The 25,138-nt window shown below is 39.5% G+C and overlaps 1 protein-coding gene and 1 non-coding gene across 3 annotated transcripts in view; both read right to left on the reverse strand.

Moving 5' to 3' along the window:
- msrab (methionine sulfoxide reductase Ab) overlaps window positions 1-25,138 on the reverse strand; it is a 109,921-nt gene that overhangs the window by 60,228 nt on the left and 24,555 nt on the right. For both annotated transcript variants that reach the window (XM_061968201.2, XM_061968202.2), the window contains exons 3-4: window positions 11,394-11,462; window positions 11,165-11,284 (exon numbers count right to left, since the gene is read on the reverse strand). In XM_061968201.2, the coding sequence (XP_061824185.2) occupies window positions 11,165-11,284; window positions 11,394-11,462 (189 nt within the window). The remainder of the gene's footprint in view (window positions 1-11,164; window positions 11,285-11,393; window positions 11,463-25,138) is intronic.
- trnak-uuu (transfer RNA lysine (anticodon UUU)) lies at window positions 5,391-5,463 on the reverse strand. Its single transcript has one exon. It is a non-coding gene; the product is annotated as a tRNA-Lys (tRNA).

Below are 25,138 nucleotides of genomic sequence, written 5' to 3' on the forward strand. Positions count from 1 at the left end.
ATATATGCGGCTTTTAAACACACATAAGTGAATGCAAGGCATACTTGATCAACAGCCATACAGGTCACACTGAGGGTGGCCGTATAAACAACTTTAAGACTGTTACAAATATGCGCCACACTGTGAACCCTCACCAACAAGAATGACAAACACATTTCGGGAGAACATCCGCACCGTAACACAACATAAACACAACAGAACTAATACACAGAACCCCTTGCAGCACTAACTCTTCCGGGACGCTACAATATACACCCCTGCTACCACCAAACCCCCCCCTCCCCCATCTCCCAAATTCGGAGGTCTCAAGGTTGGCAAGTATGATCAAAACTATGACACCTGTGAAGTGAAAACCATTTCAGGCGACTACCTCTTGAAGCTCATCGAGAGAATGCCAAGAGTGTGCAAAGGGGTAATCAGAGCAAAGGGTGGCTATTTTGAAGAAACTAGAATACAAAACATGTTTTCAGTTATTTCACCATTTTTTGTTAAGTACATAACTCCACATGAGTTCATTCATAGTTTTGATGCCTTCAGTGACAATCTACAATGTAAATAGTCATGAAAATAAAGCAAACACATTGAATGAGGAGAAGGTGTGTTCAAACTTTTGGCCTGTACTGTATACACTTAGAAAACAAATTGATCAGCTAATACAAATATAATACACGATAATACGCTGAAAAATTCTGTTTAAAGGGGTCATATTATGACTTTGTTTTCTACATTAGAACACTTCCTTGTGGTTTACATAACAAATAACTGAGTTCTTTGGTCAAAATTTTGCATAACTTATGTTTTGCAGACCATTTTCAAGCCCCACAACAAGAGGATAGAGAAAAAGAAGGAGCTTATTGACTACAGAGTTGGACTACAATGGCAGACTCGCGCAAAGCTTTTCGGGTAAATGTTCTACCATATATGGATAATTCGCTGACGTCACACTTAGTCCATGTCTACACTAAGTCATTTAAACCCTTAAACGAATAATTATTTAGCCTAAGCCCCGTTTCAGCCACACTAAACCATCGTTTAAGGTTCCCCTCCTCGGACACATTTTTACACGGCTAAGTGCACCATCTATTTCTTGAATCTCCGGCACTTAGCTTTGTATGGACTCATTGATCGTTTACAAACTGAGTTCGGAGAGGAAGTGACGCCAGAAAGACCGCGCCCCACACAGGAAGTGACGTCAGAAAGAACACGCCACAGCCAGCTTCATAATAAAGCGGTTTCGTAACTCGGAGCTAACCACTGGAAATATAGAGGCGAGTCATCCAGACATGGCCGTGTGTTTCCTTCCGTCTGTACAGACGCTTGTGGAAATCACACATGAATACCTTAAGACAGTGGTTCTCAAATGGGGGTACGCGTACCCCTGGGGGTACTTGAAGGTATGCCAAGGGGTACGTGAGATTTTTTTTAAATATTCTAAAAATAGCAACAATTCAAAAATCCTTTATAAATATATTTATTGAATAATACTTCAACAAAATATGAATGTAAGTTCATAAACTGAACATCAAATCAAGTAGGCTATTCCATTCATTACAATGCAACAATGCAATATTCAGTGTTGACAGCTAGATTCTTTGTGGACATGTTCCATAAATATTGATATTAAAGATTTCTTTTTTTGTGAAGAAATGTTTAGAATTAAGTTTATGAATCCAGATGGATCTCTATTGCAATCCCCAAAGAGGGCACTTTAAGTTGATGATTACTTCTATGTGTAGAAATCTTTATTTATAATTGAATCACTTGTTAATTTTTCAACAAGTTTTTAGTTATTTTTATATCTTTTTTCCCAAATAGTTCAAGAAAGACCACTACAAATGAGCAATATTTTGCACTGTTATACAACTTAATAAATCAGAAACTGATGACATAGTGCTGTATTTTACTTCTTTATCTCTTTTTTTCAACCAAAAATGCTTTGCTCTGATTAGGGGGTACTTGAATTAAAGACATTTTCACAGGGAGTACATCACTGAAAAAAGGTTGAGAACCACTGGGAGAAAGCGATTGCAGCTATTTGGGATACAACACTTCTCAGACGGAAAGAGAACTTTCGAATGTCCAGGTCAGCTATGATTCTACTTAGCGAAAAACTTTATCCATTTGTCGAAGGAGAGACAACGAGAATGCGAGCACCCGTGGATGTGATAAATAAAAAGGTAGCGTGTGCTTTGTATTACCTGGCCGGTGAGTGAAGACTACGGAAAACATCGAATGCATTTGGACTGGCAACGCAGACTGTATCAGTTATTGTCCGCCATGTATGTCGCGGACTCAACGTCGAGGTCCAGAGTATATAAAGTCACCAAAAAGAGTGAGGAGTGTCCTGACCAGATATCTAGATCCCTAGATTGATTGTTGTAAAATGTTCTTTATGACATTGTTTACGTGTCTAATAAAGATTTGATTAATTTATGACGGCTCAGGTGTGATTCACTACAATAGGGCCCCACAGCACACTGGATTCCAGTTAATTGAAATACCACAACACTGAATAGTGTTCATATAAGTTAAATTATAGAACTTGCACACAAAGCAACACTGGAGATGACTATGACGTGCGCATTTTCCGCGCATGCGTACTAGGTCGCGTTGCGCCGGCGGACGGAGGGGGCGGGGGTCTTAAACGGTGGCATTGTTGTGTGTGTGGACACGGATAAGTTTAGGTGGGATTTACCCTGGATAACCTTAGTGTAAACAGGGCCTTAGGAAAAAGGTCACCAAATGGGCAAATTCCTCGTTTCCCTGAAGTATGAAGGAAGGCAAGATTGTTTAACAAAAATCCCCGCAATGCTGATTTGAATTTTTTGGGACTTTTGCAGATCCCAAATACACACCAGCAGGTACCAATAGGTAAGAAAAGTGCTATTGCATAATCGGTCCCCTTTAACAGCACGCAACTCAATAACCATACCCGCTAATGATTCATACATGGTGCAAAATACACCATGCTGTTGCTAAGGTGTACAAAACAAGCATAGGGCTGTAATGATGTTGTGTTTTTCCACAAGGACACTTCAACAAACAGGGCGGAAAGTCATGTGGACGGCGACGGCCTCGTGCACCATCACATCACCCTTTTTGATTTAATTGTACTCGTGCTGTTAGAGACTACTTTATTCCCCCAGTGACAGCGTGAACAATTTGTTTACACTTCTCTTGATTACTGTCCTCTCTAAATGGAAAAGTACTGTAGTGTGACCTTAGTGCACTTCCACCAAACACAAAACGCCTCACAACAAACCCGTTTGTGGGCAACTTGCTGAGGAAATACAGTAAGACAATACCGGATGTACTGCAGCCTGAATGAAAAGTGCCGGTAGTACGCGTCCAGAACAAAAAGCATCATACCGCAGGCTTTTGTTTTTGTCACCAAATCGTCTTCCAGCAACGTCAGGTTGTTTTGATCCGCCGCGTGTGATCATTGCATCCACACCTGTCCAAACAGACTGCACCGGGAGGGTAAATGAACCGTTCAATTCATCCCAACTGTACCAGGCAGGTGCGAAAATGCCTTGAGGGAGCACGTCAGGATGGATGCCGTTGTGACTTTGACAAAGTACGCGGTCCTCACACCCCCTGCAGTCAAAACTTTTTCTTCCTTTAAAGTACGGAATACAGACTTTGCTTCTTGGGGTTTTTCGTCAAAGCGCTGCAGAGTTTGAACGTGCCCTCAATATTAATGTACACACGCTCAAGTATCCTCAACGTGGGTTTATCCTAAAAAGGTAATAATTGTGTATAAGGATTGTACTTGTTTGAACTTTTTTTCACTTTACAAAATCAAACAATAAGCGTACAGTATATTTGTATTCTTTCTATTCAACATTTGGTTGATACCGGGAAAATAAAGTTATACATTTGCAAGATTGAGATCATAACAGTCATTTTTCAGATTTGCCTTTGAATTTTTTGCAAAAGGTGCTTCATATCAAGTGTTGTCATGAAACAACAACCAGAACGTCAACAATGGTAGAGGAAAGTACAACAATATATTGAGTTGAGTTGAGTTGAGTTGAGTTTATTTCGAACTTGCATGCATACAACATGATTAGAGATGTCCGATAATGGCTTTTTTGCCGATATCCGATATTCCGATATTGTCCAACTCTTAAATACCGATTCCGATATCAACCGATACCGATATATACATTCGTGGAATTAACACATTATTATGCCTAATTTTGTTGTGATGCCCCGCTGGATGCATTAAACAATGTAACAAGGTTTTCCAAAACAAATCAACTCAAATTATGGAAAAAAAAATGGCAACATGGCACTGCCATATTTATTATTGAAGTCACAAAGTGCATTATTTTTTTTAACATGTCTCAAAACAGCAGCTTGGAATTTGGGACATGATCTCCCTGAGAGAGCATGAGGAGGTTGAGGTGGGCGGGGTTGGGGGGGGGGGGGGGGCGGGGTTGAGGTGGGGGTGTATAGGGGGTAGCGGGGGGTGTATATTGTAGCGCCCCGGAAGAGTTAGGGCTGCAAGGGGTTCTGGGTATTTGTTCTGTTGTGTTTATGTTGTGTTACGGCGCGGATGTTCTCCCGAAATGTGTTTGTCATTCTTGTTTGGTGTGGGTTCACAGTGTGGCGCATATTTGTAACAGTGTTAAACTTGTTTATACAGCCACCTTTAGTGTGACCTGTATGGCTGTTGACCAAGTATGATTTGCATTCACTTGTGTGTGTGAAAAACCGTAGATATTATGTGACTGGGCCGCCACGCAAAGGAAGTGCCTTTAAGGTTTATTGGCGCTCTGTACTGCTCCCTACGTCCGTGTACACAGCGGCGTTTTAAAAAGTTATAAATTTTACTTTTTGAAACCGATACCGATCATTTTGAAACCGATACCGATAATTTCAGATATTACATTGTAAAGCATTTATCGGCAGTCCGATATTATCGGACATCTCTAAACATGATACATCACAATTTCCAGTTTCTCTTTTCAACATGTTCGAAAAGGAGTTAGGAAGAAGCAGAGATTATTTAATCCTACCCCTTTTCTTTTACATAACAGTTGCTAAATCTTTTGTTCACCTCCTGTGCTCAATTTATTCACAATATACTCCAGAAGTAATCACAATAAAAATAAATAAATAAATAATACTCTGTGAAGTAAGTTACATTTCATATCGTGAGATGAGTAAGATTATTTTTTTAAATGAATGGATGGATGAATGGATGTGTTGGATATATTGTCTGTGAAAGGGACTGCTTTTTTTGATTGATTGAAACTTTTATTAGTAGATTGCACAGTACAGTACATATTCCGTACAATTGACCACTAAATGGTAACACCCCAATAAGTTGTTCAACTTGTTTAAGTCGGGGTCCACGTTAATCAATTGATGGTAAAAAGTAACGCCCGAACAGGGACTTGAACCCTGGACCCTCAGATTAAAAGTCTGATGCTCTACCGACTGAGCTATCCGGGCTCTACTTTAGCATCTCTGCTAAAGCTAAATGGTTAACTCATGCAGTGTTTTTGCGGCTGTCCGAATTGAGCAAACAGATAAAAAAACATCTACAGTACTACTAATGTATCTGCACAAAGTTGTGCAAAACAAAGAGTGTAGACAGAGCGATTGTCTAAAAAGAAAGAAGGTGATAATGGCTAGCAAGCCTTAAACCGAACTTGGATGTGAATAATGTGGATGACATTCAAATTTGCTCAGCTCATTTTGTATCTGGTATGCATGGACACGTTTGTACCTGTTTTGTGACTTTTTTGAAAACACATTGCTAATAAACAAGGACTAGTATTTATTTAAGCATGACAAGATGACATTTAGCAAATCTCCCTTGCTTTCCTCACCCAACCATAAACTGAGTGCAAACACTAAACAGACAACCTTTATAGCTTTTGAATTCAGTTGCTGTATAAACTTGGAGGAACGATAAATGGTACATGGATTGTACAAACCCCGTTTCCATATGAGTTGGGAAATTGTGTTAGATGTAAATATAAACGGAATACAATGATTTGCAAATCCTTTTCAACCCATATTCAATTGAATGCACTACAAAGACAAGATATTTGATGTTCAAACTCATAAACTTTATTTTTTTTTTTTGCAAATAATAACTTAGAATTTCATGGCTGCAACACGTGCCAAAGTAGTTGGGAAAGGGCATGTTCACGACTGTGTTACATCACCTTTTCTTTTAGGAACACTCAGTAAACGTTTGGGAACTGAGGAGACACATTTTTTAAGCTTCTCAGGTGGAATTATTTCCCATTCTTGCTTGATGTACAGCTTAAGTTGTTCAACAGTCCGGGGGTCTCCGTTGTGGTATTTTAGGCTTCATTATGCACCACACATTTTCAATGGGAGACAGGTCTGGACTACAGGCAGGCCAGTCTAGTACCCACACTCTTTTACTATGAAGCCACGTTGATGTAACATGTGGCTTGGCATTGTCTTGCTGAAATAGGGGCGTCCATGGTAACATTGCTTGGATGGCAACATATGTTGCTCCAAAACCTGTATGTACCTTTCAGCATTAATGGCGCCTTCACAGATGTGTAAGTTACCCATGTCTTGGGCACTAATACACCCCCATACCATCACAGATGCTGGCTTTTCAACTTTGCGCCTATAACAATCCGGATGGTTCTTTTCCTCTTTGGTCCGGAGGACACGACATCCACAGTTTCCAAAAACAATTTGAAATGTGGACTCGTCAGACCACAGAACACTTTTCCACTTTGTATCAGTCCACCTTAGATGAGCTCAGGCCCAGCGAAGCCGACAGCGTTTCTGGGTGTTGTTGATAAACGGTTTTCGCCTTGCATAGGAGAGTTTTAACTTGCACTTACAGATGTAGCGACCAACTGTAGTTACTGACAGTGGGTTTCTGAAGTGTTCCTGAGCCCATGTGGTGATATCCTTTACACACTGATGTCGCTTGTTGATGCAGTACAGCCTGAGGGATCGAAGGTCACGGGCTTAGCTGCTTACGTGCAGTGATTTCTCCAGATTCTCTGAACCCTTTGATGATATGACGGACCGTGGATGGTGAAATCCCAATCAGTTTGAACATCAAATATGTTGTCTTTGTAGCATATTCAACTGAATATGGGTTGAAAATGATTTGCAAATCATTGTATTCCGTTTATATTTACATCTAACACAATTTCCCCAACTCATATGGAAACGGGGTTTGTACTTGTATAGTGCTTTTCTACCTTCCAGGTACTCAAAACACGTTGACACTATTTCCACATTCACACACTGATGGCGGGAGCTGCCATGCAAGGCTCTAACTACGACCCATCAGGAGCAAGGGTGAAGTGTCTTGCTCAAGGACACAACGGACGTGACTAGGATGGCGGAAGCTGGGGATCAAACCAGGAACCACACGGTTCCCGGTCTACCACGCGGGACATGCCGCCCCGTAAGACCCTGACCTGAAATTCTTGGAATAAATAATAGAAATATAAGAGAATTATGTTTTTTAAATAGTTTTACTGCTGTGACTCCACTACTACCACAGACAAATTAGCGTGTGCTTACTGTACTTAAGAGTAAGATTTCACTAGTAAACATGATCTCATATTTATGATGTGTGAGGGAGCAGGGTTGGGGTGGGGGCGGGGTTTGGTGGTAGCAGGGGTGTATAATGTAGCCCGGAAGAGTCAGGGCTGCATGGGATTCTGGGTATTTGTTCTGTTGTGTTTATGTTGTGTTAAGGTGCAGATGTTCTCCCGAAATGTGTTTGTCATTCTTGTTTGGTTTTGGTTCAAAGTGTGGCGCATTATTAGTAAGAGTGTTAAAGTTGTTTTATATGGCCACCGTCAGTGTAACCTGTGTGGCTGTTGACCAAGTATGCCTTGCTGTCACGCACGTGTGCAAGCAGAAGATGCATACTGCATAACAAGGGGTTGGGCTGGCACGCTGTTAATACAGATTGTAGAGGGCGCCAAATGCTGTACCATCATGGCACGCCCTTATTATAACTGCAAGGGTGAAAATCGGAGAATGTTAACCCCGGGAGTTTTCTGCGAGAGGCACTGAAATCCGGAAGTCTCCCGGGAAAATCGGGGGGGTCGACAAGTAAGCTGCTGAGCCGCATCAGAGTGATCAAAGAGCCGCATGCGGCTCCGGAGCCGCGGGTTGCCGACCCCTGTCCTAGGAGAAATGTAGACATTTTACAGCCTTGATTTAATACTTTTTAGTATTTTTGAAGACCCCGCAGATACCCTGGATTAGGACTTTTTCATTCAAAAAATTTTCTTTAATACCAAATTTATTCTTGCAAATGTTTTACTTTTTCTATTTTTATTTTCGGTGTGGCACAAATACTCTTTGAATAAATAAACAAAAAAAGGGTATCCTTTACGAAAGGTGCTATATGTCACTATGAACGCATAAACTGGTGCTGAGGGTAAACCTGAGTTGTTGTATTAAAGTAGTGCCCAATGATGACATGAGTGATGACTAGGTATGTAACGATAATCGGTGTAGTGATAAACCGCGGTAAAACTCCCCACGGTAAGTATTACCATTTAAAATGCAATTATTGTGAAACCGTGATTGCACTTTGATAAACTCAGGGACCGGCGACACTGCTCATTTACTGGAGAAGCAAGCTAGCCCTAGCTAGCTTAAATGCTAACATTAATACAAGAGACATTAACCTCTTTCCCCATTAAAAAAACATTTCAGCCACACTAACCCATCGTTTAAGGTCCCCCTCCTTGGATAATTTTTTACATGGGTAAATCAGCAGTGTATTTCTTGAATCTCTGGCTCTTAGCTTTGTATGGACTCATCGATCGTTTACAAAATGAGTTTGAAAAAGAAAGTGACGCCAGAAAGGTGGAGGGGAGTGATCCAGACATGCCCGTGTGGAAATCACACATGAATACCTTAAGAGAAGCAAACCCACAATTGCAGCTATTGCGGATACAACACAGCTCAGACGTCAACATAGATGGTTGAGCGACGGTTTTGGATAAGGCCTGGAAGAACGGCAGCCTGGTGGGATATGTTTGTTAACGATTGTGTTGTGCCACAGGAACGGCAAGAGAACATTCGAATGTCCAGGTTAGCGGTGATTATACTTATTTAAAAACTTTGTCCATTTGTCGAAGGGGAATCAACGACAGACTACGAAGAACAGCGAATGCATTTGGACTGGCAAAGCAGACTATTACTAGTTATTGTCCGCGTTGTTTAAATGTACGGCAGTGAAAATTAATTTCCCCAACGGGAACCAATAAATCGAAATCAATCAAATTTTGGTGACAATAACAGTGATATGACAATTTCATATCGTTACATCCCTGCTGGTGACGAAAAAACGCTGGCAAAGGGTGGGGTAGTCAGACCCTGCAGGAAGGCGGGACTTTGTGACAAACGTGCCAAGGGTGAAGTGGAAGAATACATGCCGACTGAAGTACGGTAGAAGGCCTACTGAGAGTGCACTGATAATATTGTCATGGAAGTAAGCAATTTCTTAAATTACACCATCCCTACAATACCTTAACCATCCATGTTTTGAGTATACCCTTTCATTCTCACGTTGCCTCACTTCCATCAGTCTGTTTCCTTGACCGTCCCGACCCCGTTGTGTTGACAGCTCTTCGGTCCAACGCCGTCGCAGTGTTTTTCTCCGTCACGCCCATTGGAGCGACACAAGCACCTTCGTCCGCTGACGGACAGGCCACCATTCTTTCCTTTCAATGTTCTTTCGCGTCGATAAAAAAAAAAAGTTTATTTCCGCCCTCCCCACACTGCAAAAACTGAAATCTACGTAAGATTAAATACCTCAAATAAGGGTGATATTTGCTTATTTTCTGTCTGATAAGATCATTCTTCTCACTAAGCAGATTTTATGTTAGAGTGTTTTACAAATTCTTTTAAGGGTTTTGGTCCTAAATGATCTCAGTAAGTTGCTGATAATTTATGACCTATATTGAGTAAAACATGCTTGAAACTAGAATATCAACTGTTGCAAAGCTGTGTCATCAACACTCACAAGTATAAAACTACTTTTTTAAAGTAATAATTTCTTACTTCAAGCGTGAAAAAAAAAAAATCATGATTTTGACACGAATGTGTCTCATAATTAAAACATTTTTTTCAACATATTGAGCAAAAAGGTCACTTTTTTTTCTACCAAGAAAAGTGCACTTGTTATTAGTGAGAATATACTTATTTTAAGGTATTTTTGGGTTCATTGAGGTTTGCTAATTTTACTTGTTTTGGAAAGTCTTGACAAGCTGAATTTTCTTGTTCTATTTGCAGATAATTTTGCTTAGTTCAAATAAAATACCCCTAATTTTTGTATTTTTTTTTCTTGTTTTTGAACACTGACTTTTTGCAGTGCACCTTTTTTTTCTTTTTTCTTTGTAACAGCTCTATATGTTTTCTGTTTTTCCTCCCCTTCCTTTCTGACATCCTATAGTTGACGCACAATCCCCTTGAAGGGTTTTCACACTCAAAAATGTCTGCCAGCCAAAGCCCAGAGCGCCTCTCTCGTCCTTTTTCCGCGTCCGATCCTGCTGTGTCCGCCATCGAGACGCTGCGCTTGCACTGTGTGCGCCCTCGGCGAGGGAGGAGTTCATAATTAAAGCACGCGAGGAGTGCGCAAGGCTCAAACAGCGCCAGACATCTTCATTTGAATTATATATCAATGCCCTACATGAATCAATTAGAATCTTGATGGGGAAAATGGGAGAAAACGCATCCGCGCACGCACGCACACACACACAGGTAACCAGGATGTTTGATGGCTTTGAGGTTTAAGCTTGCGTTTCCACCCTGCCAAATCAGTCTCAGGGAAAGCATCCCAATTGATGGTGCTTCATACACTGTAAACTCTGCTGAGAGATGCCATAGCGCAGCATAGAACAGCATACACCAGAACACAGCCCAATCCTTACAAGTAGGTCATGGGTGGGTGGGAATGGTGGAGGGGGGGGGGGAGATGCAGCCCATCTGGAGCAGTGCATTCAGAGTAGAAGTTGCCTGCAGATGAAGGGAAGGCGGAGGGGAGGATGTGCGCGCTATAATGAGTCTGACTGTGGTCCTTTTGCCTTTTTGATTTTTCTCCCTTTTTCTTCGGCATCAAACAGAGTTGTGCCTAATGTTCATCAGTAGAAACACCCGAAAGGGCAGAATTCCTTACCTGAGCATACCTCGTGATAGGTGGGGTTGGGGGTAAAGCCACCGGCAAAGCCCACCTGCGTGGAGAAGACCCCAGGAAGCTTCCAAAAAAGTTTCTCAGCTCCCCAGAAACAGCCCATTCCTGCACGTGAAAGGTCATGACACAAAAAAAGAACACCTTCAAGGGCTGATGGTGGCATTTTATTTTGTATGAGAACTGACTGTAAGAAGCAGGGATTAGACCGTCTCACCAAACATGATGATCTCCGTGCCTTCTGGAAAAGGCTGCACGGTGGTATTGCCGTTGACTGCATGCTTGTCTGTGCAGGGGGAACAAAAAGGTGAAAAGCTGAGATGAGCGACTTAAACAACCGCATGCATGCATGCAAAAAAAGCCCATCTCAAAAGGGAGTACCGTATTTTTCGGAGTATAAGTCGCTCCGGAGTATAAATCGCACCAGCTGAAAATGCATAATAAAGAAGGAAAAAAACATATATAAAGTAAGTCGCACTGGAGTATAAGTCGCATTTTTTGGGGGAAATGTATTTGATAAAACCCAACACCAAGAATAGACATTTGAAAGGCAATTTAAAATAAATAAAGAATAGTGAACAACAGGCTGAATAAGTGTACGTTATATGACGCATGAATAACCAACTGAGAACGTGCCTGGTATGTTAACGTAACATATTATGGTAAGAGTCATTCAAATAACTATAACATATAGAACATGCTATACGTTTACCAAACAATCTGTCACTCCTAATCGCTAAATCCCATGAAATCTTATACGTCTAGTCTCTTACGTGAATGAGCTAAATAATATTATTTGATTTTTTTACGGTAATGTGTTAATAATTTCACACATAAGTCGCTCCTGAGTATAAGTCGCACCCCCGGCCAAACTATGAAAAAAACTGCGACTTATAGTCCGAAATATACGGTACACCCCCCAAATTTCAGATATAAAGTACATATGGAAATATTTGAGGGTAGTCAGTGTACGGCTTGTATAATACCGTATTTTTTTGGACAATAGGGCAAACCGAATTATAAGGCGTCGTATTCAGGTCTAAATTTATACAAATTTATGATTTTTTTTTTCTACATTTAAAACACTTCCTTGTGGTCCACATAACATGTAATGGTGGTTGTTTGGTCAAAATGTTGCCTGGTTTATGTTTAACAGACCATCTTCAAGCCGCTTTCAAGCCGTCTCTTCAGTTTTGTGGGTGGTTTTATTTATGTGGCTCCACTTCGACAGCGTCTTCTCCCCGTCATTTTTGTTGTACCGGTAATTTTTACTGCTTATTGACTATTGGGCTAAAACAATTTGGCTGTAAAGTAATATATAAATTATGTATACACACCAGGGTTGTACGGTATACCGGTATTAGTATAATACCGCGATCCTAATGAATCATATTCGATACTATACCGCCTCTGAAAAGTACGGGTCAGCCGGTATCGAAGTATCGAAATATCAAAGTATCGAAATAATTTTGGTACCGGCACCAAAATATTTGTTTCGGGACAACACTAATACACACATCTTCATGGAAAAATGCATTTTGAGACAATATGATTTGCCTGAGCGGCTAGTAGAACCCGAGAGTAACAAGCGGTTGCCTTGTTGCCTTTACATTAAGAAAAATGAACTAGTTTTTAGTATAAGTTTGCTGGTTTCAAGAAATGTAATGCCGAGCGCATATCATTATGTCATAATAATGGCACTAGCATTTACTTAATTTAAGAATATTTTTCAACATATTGAGCAAAAAGGTCACTTTTTTTTTCTACCAAGAAAAGTGCACTTGTTATTAGTGAGAATATACTTATTTTAAGGTATTTTTGGGTTAATTGAGGTTTGCTAATTTTACTTGTTTTGGAAAGTCTTGACAAGCCGAATTTTCTTGTTCTATTTGCAGATAATTTTGCTTAGTTCAAATAAAATACCCCTAATTTTTTTTTTTTTTTTTCTTGTTTTTGAACACTGACTTTTTGCAGTGCACCTTTTTTTTTCTTTTTTCTTTGCAACAGCTCTATATGTTTTCTGTTTTTCCTCCCCTTCCTTTCTGACATCCTATAGTTGACGCACAATCCCCTTGAAGGGTTTTCACACTCACCAAAATATCGGCACCAAAATATTTGTTTCGGGACAACACTAATACACACATATATTTAGGTTGTACACACCGTATATATAGTACAGTATGTTAATATATATATATATATATATTATATATGATACATATTTATACAGTTATTTATACATATACATACAGTATTTTTCGGACTATAAGTCACAGTTTTTTTCATAGTTTATACTCAGGAACAACTTATGTGTGAAATGATTAACACATTACCGTAAAATATCAAATAATATTATTTAGCTCATTCACGTAAAAGACTAGACGTATAAGATTTCATGGGATTTAGCGATGAGGAGTGACAGATTGTTTGGTAAACGTATAGCATGTTCTATATGTTATAGTTATTTAAATGACTCTTACCATAATATGTTACGTTAACATACCAGGCACGTTCTCAGTTGGTTATTTATGCGTCATATAACGTACACTTATTCAGCCTGTTGTTCACTATTCTTTATTTATTTTAAATTGCCTTTCAAATGTCTATTCTTGGTGTTGGGTTTTATCAAATAAATTTCCCCAGAAAATGCGACTTATACTCCAGTGCGACTTATACATGTTTTTTTCCTTCATTATTATGCATTTTCGGCCGGTGCGATTTATACTCCGGAGCGACTTATACTCCGAAAAATACGGTACAAGGTAAATATAATACAGTATATATCACCTAAGTGTGAATGTGGAGTGAATGAATAATGGGTTCTCCCTTCTCTGTGAGCGCTTTGAGTATCTAGTCGATAAAAAAGCGTTATACAAATCTAATCCATTATTATTATTATTATATATGTATGCAGTTCTTAAGTATGTCCACTTGTATAGATATTAAATATGTGATGTATAAAATACACATCAAATCAATGTAATATCAAAATCATTCCACTAACTTGTTTTTTATTATTATTATTTATTACAACTGTGTGCTGTCACAGAGTGATCTGTGATCATGTTAACACTGATGTTTGTACATTTAATCGCCGATCGCAATGCTTTAGTAGGGAAGTTTGCCAAATATACAAAAATACAGAACTGTGATAAAGCCATAATTTCGAGGGTAATCGCCAATATGCTCTTATATACACCCACAGACATGCATGCACAAAGACACACATTACGACACTTTTTTTGTGTGACCTAAGAACAATCTACCAAAATAACACTTCAGTTTGCATTGCTATACCAGACTGAACAACCACACATAATATAACAACTATTTCAACTTTAACTACTCCCCCCCACATCAGACCCTAACGACAATGCTATATGAAGTATGAACGATAAAACATTGAATATTAAGAGTATCAGCAAGTTTGACTCCTGCTTTGTTTCTTTCCCTGACAACCTCCTTAAAAGTTGTGTAATCAATCAGAAATGGGGAAGAGTGCAGAGAGTGTTTTGCATATCACCCATAATGCACTGTAATGGATTTATATATATGTGTAATATTAAATTATATATACAGTATGTGTTTTATAATGTCCACAAAGTTCAATGCAGTGCAGTTATGTGCAACCGTGTGTTGACTTTATTTGTTGGTTATAGTTCATTTACACCATGAGTGGGGAAAGTTGTTTTGATTGGGTCATATATAACGATGCTGTGCTCAAGTCACTTTCAAAATATATTTTTGGTCATTGATCATCGATTCTAACACGCCCACAAGGGCGGCAATAACACTCCCATTCAAAGCACAGGTGTGACTTTATTTGGGCAAAACCCCGCCGCGGGCCAATCTTTTGGTTAAACTTGTGATGTCTCCGGCGGACCGTAGTGTGGACACCCTTGGACTGCAGCCTCGGTGCAGACTACAATGGCAGAGGCGTGCAAATTTTGGGGACTAATGCCTATTATTGAGAAAAGAAACGACAGCTAATATGTCACCTAATAGATTAAGTTAAGTTAACTTAAGTTAAAGTACCAATGATAGTCACACACACACTAGGTGTGGTGAAATGTGTCCTCTGCATTTGACCTATCCCCTTGTTCACCCCCTGGGAGGTGAGGGGAGCAGTGAGGAGTAGCGGTGCCGCGCACGGGAATCATTTTTGGTGATTTAACCCCCAATTCCAACCCTTGATGCTGAGTGCCAAGCAGGGAGGTAATGGGTCCCATTTTTATAGTCTTTGGTATGACTCGGCCGGGGTTTAAACTCACAACCTACCGATCTCAGGGCGGACACTCTAACCACTAGGTGATGCTGAGTAGGTGATGCCATTTTGGGGTCCTTATTCACACACCACAATAATACCCGCCAGAATTTGAGCACAGTAAGCCGGACTACGGTATCAAGCGGGGCGACTTCGTAGCTTCCCAAAGTCGTACTAAAACATTTCGACAGATTTTTGAGCGCCGTGTGTCATGTTCTTTATTCACAATGAAACATCAAAAATTTGGTGTTGCTTGCTTACGGGTACTGGCTCGCGTCATTTATTGAACAGGCGTCAACTTGCAGTCCACACTCTGGTATCTCTTATGTGTGACTGCCATCTACTGGTCACACTCCACCATGTGCCAAATAACATTTCTATAAGGTTGGTAAGCACAACCAGAATTAATATGTACATTTGGCGCACCGGGTTATGAGACGCACTGTCGATATTTGATAGAATGAAAGGAATTTAAATGTGCCTTATTGTCTAAAAATAATTAGTATGGCTTTGTTATCCACTAAAAATACCTCAATGCCATTGTTGTCTAAAAAAACTGGCAACACAATTTGTAAGATAATAGTGTGTTGCCTACATAAGAGTAAGTGATGGTAGCATTGTGGTGTGGGGTTGCATGATTTCCAACCTTGACTATTACACTCTTAAGCACAGTATGATCTCCCTATTTTCCTCCTATCCAACAGAAGTAACCCAAACTCAATTTCAAGATGACAAGTATTTTGCTGAGGAAGAGGAAGGTGAAGAAGTGGACAAGTATGTCTCACCATACTGTGGGACATCCTCAAAGGGCTCCTCTAATGCTGACAACATTTGCACTTACTTCATGGTTCTGGACCGAAAACTTATATTTACAAGTAAAATTCCTCCCAAAATAGACACAGTAGTGATTATAAGCTGGTTTTCTAACAAGTTTCAGCACATTTTAGAACGCCGACTTTTAACTTTTGCATCAGCCTGCTGACGTGATCTACAGAAGACCGGAAGCAACTTCATACACTGCAAAAAGTCAGTGTTCAAAAACAAGAAAAGAAAAAAATACAAAAATGAGGGGTATTTTATTTGAACTGAACAAAATTATCTGGCAATAGAACAAGAAAATTCGGCTTGTCAAGACTTTCCAAAACAAGTAAAATTAGCAAACCTCAATGAACCCAAAAATATCTTAAAATAAGTATATTCTCACTAATAACAAGTGCACTTTTCTTGGTAGAAAAAAAAAAGAGACCTTTTTGCTCAATATGTTGAAAAATATTCTTAAATTAAGTAAATGCTAGTGCCATTATCTTGACATAATGATATGCGCTCGGCATTACATTTCTTGAAACCAGCAAACTTATACTAAAAACTAATTTGTTGTTCTTAATTGTTACTCTCGGGGTCTCCTAGCCGCTCAGGCAAATCATATGGTCTAAAAATGCGTTTTTCCATCGATAAGATGACATCATCGCGCCAAGTGCGTGCTCTTTCAGTCGATTAGTGCGCATATATACAGCCCGGCCCCAGGCCAATATTTTTTTAATTGTAATGTTGAGTAATTTTTCTGAATGTGCATGAACTATTTCTGTTCAAAATTGTTATACTATATGAGTACGTATTTTCTATTGTTTCATTGAAAATAAAACAGCCAAGTCCATTTGGCTGTCATCTGTTTTAATTACGAGACACAATTGTCTCTTTCATGCTTGAAATAAGAAATTATTACTTTAAAAAAGTAGTTGTATACTTGTGAGTGTTGATGACACAACTTTGCAACACTTGATATTCTAGTTTCAAGCATGTTTTACTCAATATAGGTCATCAAATCTCAGCAACAAGCTGTAATATCTTACTGAGATAATTTAGGACCAAAACAAGTAAAACAATCTAACATAAAATCTGCTTAGTGAGAAGAATTATCTTATCAGACAGAAAATAAGTAAATATCACCCTTACTTGAGATATTTAATCTTACTTAGATTTCAGTTTTTGCAGGGTAATTCATAGTATGTGTTTTGGAAGCATCTTCATCTCGAATCATGATATTTTCACGCGGGATTTGAAGGAATTAATTAAAATATGTCTGCCAGATGCATTGATGCAGGTTACTGCAATACAATTAAAAAAGGGGTCAGCCTACATACATTTCCAAATGTTGGGAGTATGAGGAAAGTACGGACCTCTGCAGTCAAAATGAGTCGTGTATAATGTGACGGACTAAGCGAGAGGAGTGTAATTTGCAGCGATCATTTTATTGATTACGACTTTGAAGAAGAGGGGTTTTGGTCGCAGTTTGGATGGAAAAATAATAAAAGACTCGAGCCAAACGGGATTTTGAAAATCAGTGGCACTCTCGAGAGGAGAAAGACTGAGACAGAACCTGTAGAAAAAAGGAGAAAGGAGAGCAGACAAGATGCTCAAAAACGACAGAAAAAGAAAGCGTGCCGCTATAATTTGTTATTTTCAGTCCTCTTTCAGTTCAGTTCAGTTCAGTTTCAGTTTATTTCGAACATGCATACGATGCAATGTAATGCATCACATGTTTCCAGTTGTTTCATTACAGCATCTCCAAAAAGGAGTAGGAAGAAGCAGAGCTTATTTAACCCTACCCCATTTTCATACCATAGCAATTTTATCCAATTTCCTTGATCTCTGTAACAGAACAGTGAACAAATAATAAATAAATAATATACCATAGCATACAAATATCAAATACATAAATAATCTTTGTCCCAATAAAAAAAAAAGGTTCAAGATAGGGATGTCGATAAATGCGTTAAAATCAGAAATTATCGGTATCGTTTTTTTTTTTGTTTTTTTTTAATTAAATCAACATAAAAAACACAAGATAAACTTACAATTAGTGCACCAACCCAAAAAACCTCCCTCCCCCATTCACACTCATTCACACAAAAGGGTTGTTTCTTTCTGTTATTAATATTCTGGTTCCTACATTATATATCAATATATATCAATACAGTCTGCAAGGGATACAGTCCGTAAGCACACATGATTGTGCGTGCTGCTGGTCCACTAATAGTACTAACCTTTAACAGTTAATTTTACTCATTTTCATTAATTACTGGTTTCTATGTAACTGTTTTTATATTGTTTTAATTTCTTTTTTATTCAAGAAAATGTTTTTAATTTATTTATCTTATTTTTTTTATTTATTTTTCAAAGTACCTTATCTTCACCATACCTGGTTGTCCAAATTAGGCATAATGATGTGTTAATTCCACGACTGCATATATCGGTTGATATCGATATCGGTAATTAAAGAGTTGGACAATATCGGAATATCGGATATCGGCAAAAAGCCATTATCGGACATCCCTAGTTCAAGATGTTCATCATAATTCTTGTTATGTGTACTTTGTGAACACTTGTAGTTTGACCAGTCTCTTAAACTGAATCATATTGGTGCTTTGTTTGATTTCTTTGGTTAATCCTTTCCATAATTTAATTCCACATAGTGATATATGTTATATACTGATATACTTTACTGATGATGTTCTCAAGGTGCCTGAGGAAATGCTGAAAGAGCATGGAAGAGGAAATGGAAAAGCAAGTCTGAAAATGGCAAAACATGTTTGCTTATAGTGTTGACCATATCAGTTGTGAAATACCCAAGGTGACAAAAACTTGCAATTAAGTAGTCAAAATAAAAATGTTACATGCATTTGATCTGTAATGCCTATGCCAGGGAATGGGTTCAAGTTCCATCGATGACGTCACACCAAGAGGGGCGGCATATCAAGCCTGGCAATGGAAAGGGGCGTTCCAAGTAGAGTTAGTTAGCGACTCAATACTCGGAAATGACTGCCAGATTCATTTTGAAGAGCAGAAAATACATAAAGAGACTTGTTTGTAATATTTCAGTCATCTGGACACTAAGGAATTTGTAGGAGTGCATGGGGTCTACCATTCCCCAGTGAAGTTATTATGGAGGAGTGCAAAAGGATTCCAGAAACAACCTCTGCAGCTCTGCTGAATTGTTTGCCCAAGAGGGTTAAGGTAGTGCCGGATAGCAATGGTGCTCACACTAAATATTTACACTGAGGACACAATTTGGACATGTTCATTGTGAGGTGTACTCATTTGTATTAAGGCAATTCAATCACACGAATCATTTCAGGTCGATAGTAAATCTATACTGCCATACACGCTGTGCACTGACTACTCTAGTAGTATATCAAAGATTAATTCATCAAACATATATTAACGTTGTTGCCCTACAGGAAACTGGGTAACACCTCCCTGATACCGAAGTACATGTCAAACTACTTCCTTAAAGTAAATGACCGCCATAACCACAACACCAGGGGGCGATCCACTAACCACGTTAAACCCAGATTCCGATCTTAACTCATTATCCTTCTATGCCACATCAATATGGAATGCACTCCCAACAGGTGTAAAAGAAAGGGCATCTCTATCCTCCTTCAAAACCGCACTAAAAGAACACCTCTAGGCAACTTCAACCCTAAACTAACACCCTCCCCGGATTGTAAATAATCAAATGTAGATACTTATTCTTACGCTTTCTGATCTCTCTCTCTGTGTCCAATACTTACTGTACATATCCTACCAAGTCAGTCCTACACTGTTCCGATGTCCATTTCTCTGATGATGCAATTGTTGATGACTGAAGTGTTGATATCAACCAAACCTAACCCCCCTCCACATCCCACACCCCGGATTGTAAATAATTCAATGTATATACTCTGATGATTATCTTGTGTGATGACTGTATTATGATGATAGTATATATGTGTATCATGAATCAAGTGGACCCCGACTTAAACAAGTTGAAAATCTTATTCGGGTGTTACCATATACGGAATATGTACCACACTGTGCAATCTACTAATAAACGTTTCAATCAATCAATCAAAACATGGGACACTGACAAAGCATAACCTATTGTTACTATAACAATCTACAAGGTTAATATAGTTGTCTTCTCTTTCTTAACCTCCATTTAATTGCTTACTTTTGTATTTCAAGTTATCATTACATATATGTATTGTTGAATTTGAACAATTGTATTGTTGACAATAGAGGTAATTATTGTTATTATTCATTACCAATAGTGCTATTTCTATTGGTATTTGTATTGCTCCATTTGTAGTATAATAATTTTCATTGTCATTTCTGTGTTATTATTTATTTCACTAACTGCTTCTTTGCTATCCCTTTTACCATCATATTTGTACATATCCCTATTTGCTGATGTTGTTCTATTGTTGTTGTTATTGTTGTGTTTGCTGCTGTTGTTGTCTCTTTGCCTTATCCCCCCCCTCTTGTCCCCACAATTTCCCCCCTCTGTCTTCCTTTTTTTTCCCTCTTTCTATCCCCTCCTGCTCCGGCCCGGCTGCACCAAATAATAATATAAATCCATTTAATAAAGTCAAATACAAATAATGCAACAAGAGAAGTATCTCACACTTCTCTTTTGTAAAGTACATTTGTACAGCCGATATGGGCATCTACATCAACTATATGATTTGCCTGAGTAGCTGGACAGGACAAAAAAAATTATTAAAAAAACAAAAAGTTTAATTTATGTAGTCTCATTCCATTTTTGATCCTATATGATCAAAAGGTTGTTGACATGTGAGGGGTGTACTCACTTTTGAGCGATGCTGTCAGTACAATAAGAAGAGTGCCATGAAGTGACAGTGGGGCCCGGCGCTTAATTGCCGACGGGAACCGCGCGGCATTAGTGCGCTAAAAAGGAAGTCAGTGTGTGCAAAGTAGGCATGCATGTGACGTCTGCGCAGCCCGCAGATGTGGGAAGGGGAGGGGGGTCGGGGGATTAGTGTTTGCTAAGAAGACTGAGGTGACTTAGCGAGCAAATCTCCACTAAGCAAGGCTGGTTTGTACTGCAACCACTAATATTAGTCGACAGATAAACAGGGCCACTGGGTGCACTGTGAGCTTAGGCACACAAACATAATGGACGCTCGCTCCCGAGGTCAACGTGAAATACGACGCTTAAGAGATGCGATGTGTGACAACGACCCGGATGCAAACAACGTCCGATTCGAGTGATAAAATATTGGTTACCATGTGTATATTTTTAAAGGGGAACATTATCACAATTTCAGAAGGGTTAAAACCATTAAAAATCAGTTCCCAGTGGCTTATTATATTTTTCGAAGTTTTTTTCAAAATTTTACCCATCACGCAATATCCCTAAAAAAAGCTTCAAAGTGCCTGATTTTAACCATCGTTATAAACACCCGTCCATTTTCCTATGACGTCACATAGTGATGCCAATACAAACAAACACGGCGGAAAGAACAGCAAGCTATAGCGACATTAGCTCGGATTCAGACTCGGATTTCAGCGGCTTAAGCGATTCAACAGATTACGCATGTATTGAAATGGATGGTTGTAGTGTGGAGGCAGGTAGCGAAAACGAAGTTGAAGAAGAAACTGAAGCTATTGAGCCATATCGGTTTGAACCGTATGCAAGCGAAACCGACGAAAACGACACGACAGCCAGCGACACGGGAGAAAGCGAGGACGAATTTGGCGATCGCTTTCTAACCAACGATTGGTATGTGTTTGTTTGGCATTAAAGGAAACTAACAACTATGAACTAGGTGTACAGCATATGAAATACATTTGGCAACAACATGCACTTTGAGAGTGCAGACAGCCCAATTTTCATCAATTAATATATTCTGTAGACATACCCTCATGTCAGCAGGCCAGGGAAGCTAGGGTCGATATTCTTCTCTTGATCATCTTCGGGACGGTGTGAGCCAAGACATCCAGGGGGGTTTAGCTCGCTCGTCTGCGGGAACAAACTGCCGCCATTGCTTGCCGTGCTACCGAGGTCCTTTGTCTCTGAATTGCTCACACACTCCGGCAGATTCAATGGGGGTCTGGCGGCAGATTTCTTTGACTTTATCGTTGGAAATGCATCTGCTTTGAGTGTCGCAGGATATCCACACATTCTTGCCATCTCTGTCGTAGCATCGCTTTCGTCGGTAAAGTGTGCGGAACAAACGTCCAATTTCTTGCCACTTTCGCATCTTTGGGCCACTGGTGCAACTTGAATCCGTCCCTGTTCGTGTTGTTACACCCTCCGACAACACACCGACGAGGCATGATGTCTCCAAGGTACGGAAAACAGTCGAAAAAACGGAAAATAACAGAGCTGATTTGACTCGGTGTTTGAGAAAATGGTGGATTGCTTTCCGATGTGACGTCACCGCTCCGAGAGCGAATATTTTTAAGGCGTTTAATTCGCCAAAATTCACCCATTTAGAGTTCGGAAATCGGTTAGAAAAATATATGGTCTTTTTTCTGCAACATCAAGGTATATATTGACGCTTACATAGGTCTGGTGATAATGTTCCCCTTTAATGAAGCAATCACTGTTAGTATCGTTTTGTCCTGTCTGGTCTGTAAAGAAGACTGTTTGGGTAACACCAGTCTGGCTTGTCGCACAATACAACTTTTTTCCCTCAGTAGGCAATAATAACTCGCTGGCCCTTTTCAAACAGACTTTTTGGAGCGCCAAATAGAATGGGGAGATAAAGTAATTCCGGTGTTCTGGCCAAGAGTGCAGGCGCAGGCGTATGAATTCAAGGAATGCGGAAATGCTTTTGACGCAACTTTCGCGGGAGTAGTCTTTACGCAAAATAGCGCTACGTTTGTGGTAGTGTTGTAGCGATACCAATATTTTGGTACCAGTACCGGTACTAAAATTATTTCGATACTTTTCGGTACTTTTCTAAATAAAGGGGACCACAAAAAAAAATTGCATTATTGGCTTTATTTTAACAAAAAATCTTAGGGTACATTAAACATATGTTTCATATTGCAGTTAAGTCCTTAAGGGGGGGTCCCCACATCTGCGGTCCCCTCCAAGGTTTCTCTTTGTCCCATTGGGTTGAGTTTTTCCTTGCCCTGATGTGGGATCTGAGCCGAGGATGTCGTTGTGGCTTGTGCAGCCCTTTGAGACAGTCGTGATTTAGGGCTATATAAGCAAACATTGATTGATTGATTGATTGATTGAAATAAAATAGTGAACATACTAGACAACTTGTCTTTTAGTAATAATTAAACAAACAAAAGCTCCTGATTAGTCTGCTGACATATGCAGTAACATATTGTGTCATTTTCCATTCTGTTATTTTGTCAAAATTATTAAGGACAAGTGGTAGAAAATGAATTATTAATCTACTTGTTCATTTACTGTTAATATCTGCTTACTTTCTCTTTTAACATGTTCTATCTACACTTCTGTTAAAATGTAATCATCACTTATTCGTCTGTTGTTTGATACTTTACATTAGTTTTGGATGATACCACAAATTTGGGTATCAATCCGATACCAAGTAGTTACAGGATCATACATTGGTCATATTCAAAGTCCTCATGTGTCCAGGGACATATTTCCTGAGTTTTTAAACATAATATATATTTTTAATAAAAAAAGAAAGAAGATGTGATGCCAAAAAATATCAACGTAACCATAGTAGTATCAACTATAAACGCTACTGTACTTGGTATCATTACAGTGGATTTTAAGTGTAGATCCACCAATGGCGTTTGTTTACATTTTGACGCCAGTGAGCTACGGTGTGTAGTGAAGCATGTTTAGCTATTCCTCATCCTGCAGGGATGATACTTGTAAGAAACTTACTTTATTTGTTGCCATGGAGACAAGGATTAGTGATTTAAAAGTAGCTAAAACACTGCAGACGGCGGATGGACGTTAGCCGCTAGCTGGCTAGCCATGTCTTAAAGCACCTCTTCCTGAGAGCGTTTCAGTGTTATAACTTCACCTTTATCGTTAGTCTTTAAGCCAAAATGCGTTTGATCTCCCTTTTCTGTCTACACACTGTGTCTGCTTGTAAGTACTCCGTGATTGTGCGCTGCCGAACATGCTCGTCTGCTCGTAAAACCAGCAATGTCACGACGTGACTTCAACACGGGCGCAGTACCGGTACGCTTCAGAGGTGGTATAGTACCGAAAATGATTCATTAGTATCGCGGTCAGTGTTGGGACTATTGCGTTACAAAGTAATGCGTTACTGTAACGCCGTTAGTTTCGGAGGTAACTAGTAATCTAATGCGTTATTTTTTATATTCAGCAACTCAGTTACCGTTACTACATGATGCGTTACTGCGTTATTTTACGTTATTTTTTATATTCAGTAACTCAGTTACCGTTACCACATGATGCGTTACTGCGTTATTTTACGTTATTTTTTATGTAGTATTGGCCAGAAACAGAAGATCTGAGTGTGTTTTATTGGAGCGCTGCAGTGGAAAAGAAGAGGCGTGCTTTGTGTGGGTATGGGCGGGGCTCCAGACCGTAGTCGAGAAGCGCAGGGGAGACGTTCCTCCAGGGCCGATGTACTTCGGGGCTAACAACCTTCACTTTACCCGGCAGTGGGTCTTTACAGCTGAGGGTGAATGACGAGACCAGCGGTTTGTTGCAACTTTGTGACTTTATTGGACGCAGCCATCCACCAAGCTAGAGCACCTGCACGCACTCACTGTCGCCGTTCCCTCACTTCTCTCGCCCACTCACTCACTGATGTCACTCACCTCACATGCTGTCATATCTTAAAGGGCCACACACACACACACACACACACACACATACGCTACTCTCATAACAACTAACATGACATCATGGTGAAGCCAGAAGTCGACTGTCTTAACATTCT

Source organism: Nerophis lumbriciformis, linkage group LG08, assembly GCF_033978685.3.
Source record: "Nerophis lumbriciformis linkage group LG08, RoL_Nlum_v2.1, whole genome shotgun sequence".
NCBI lineage: Eukaryota > Metazoa > Chordata > Actinopteri > Syngnathiformes > Syngnathidae > Nerophis > Nerophis lumbriciformis.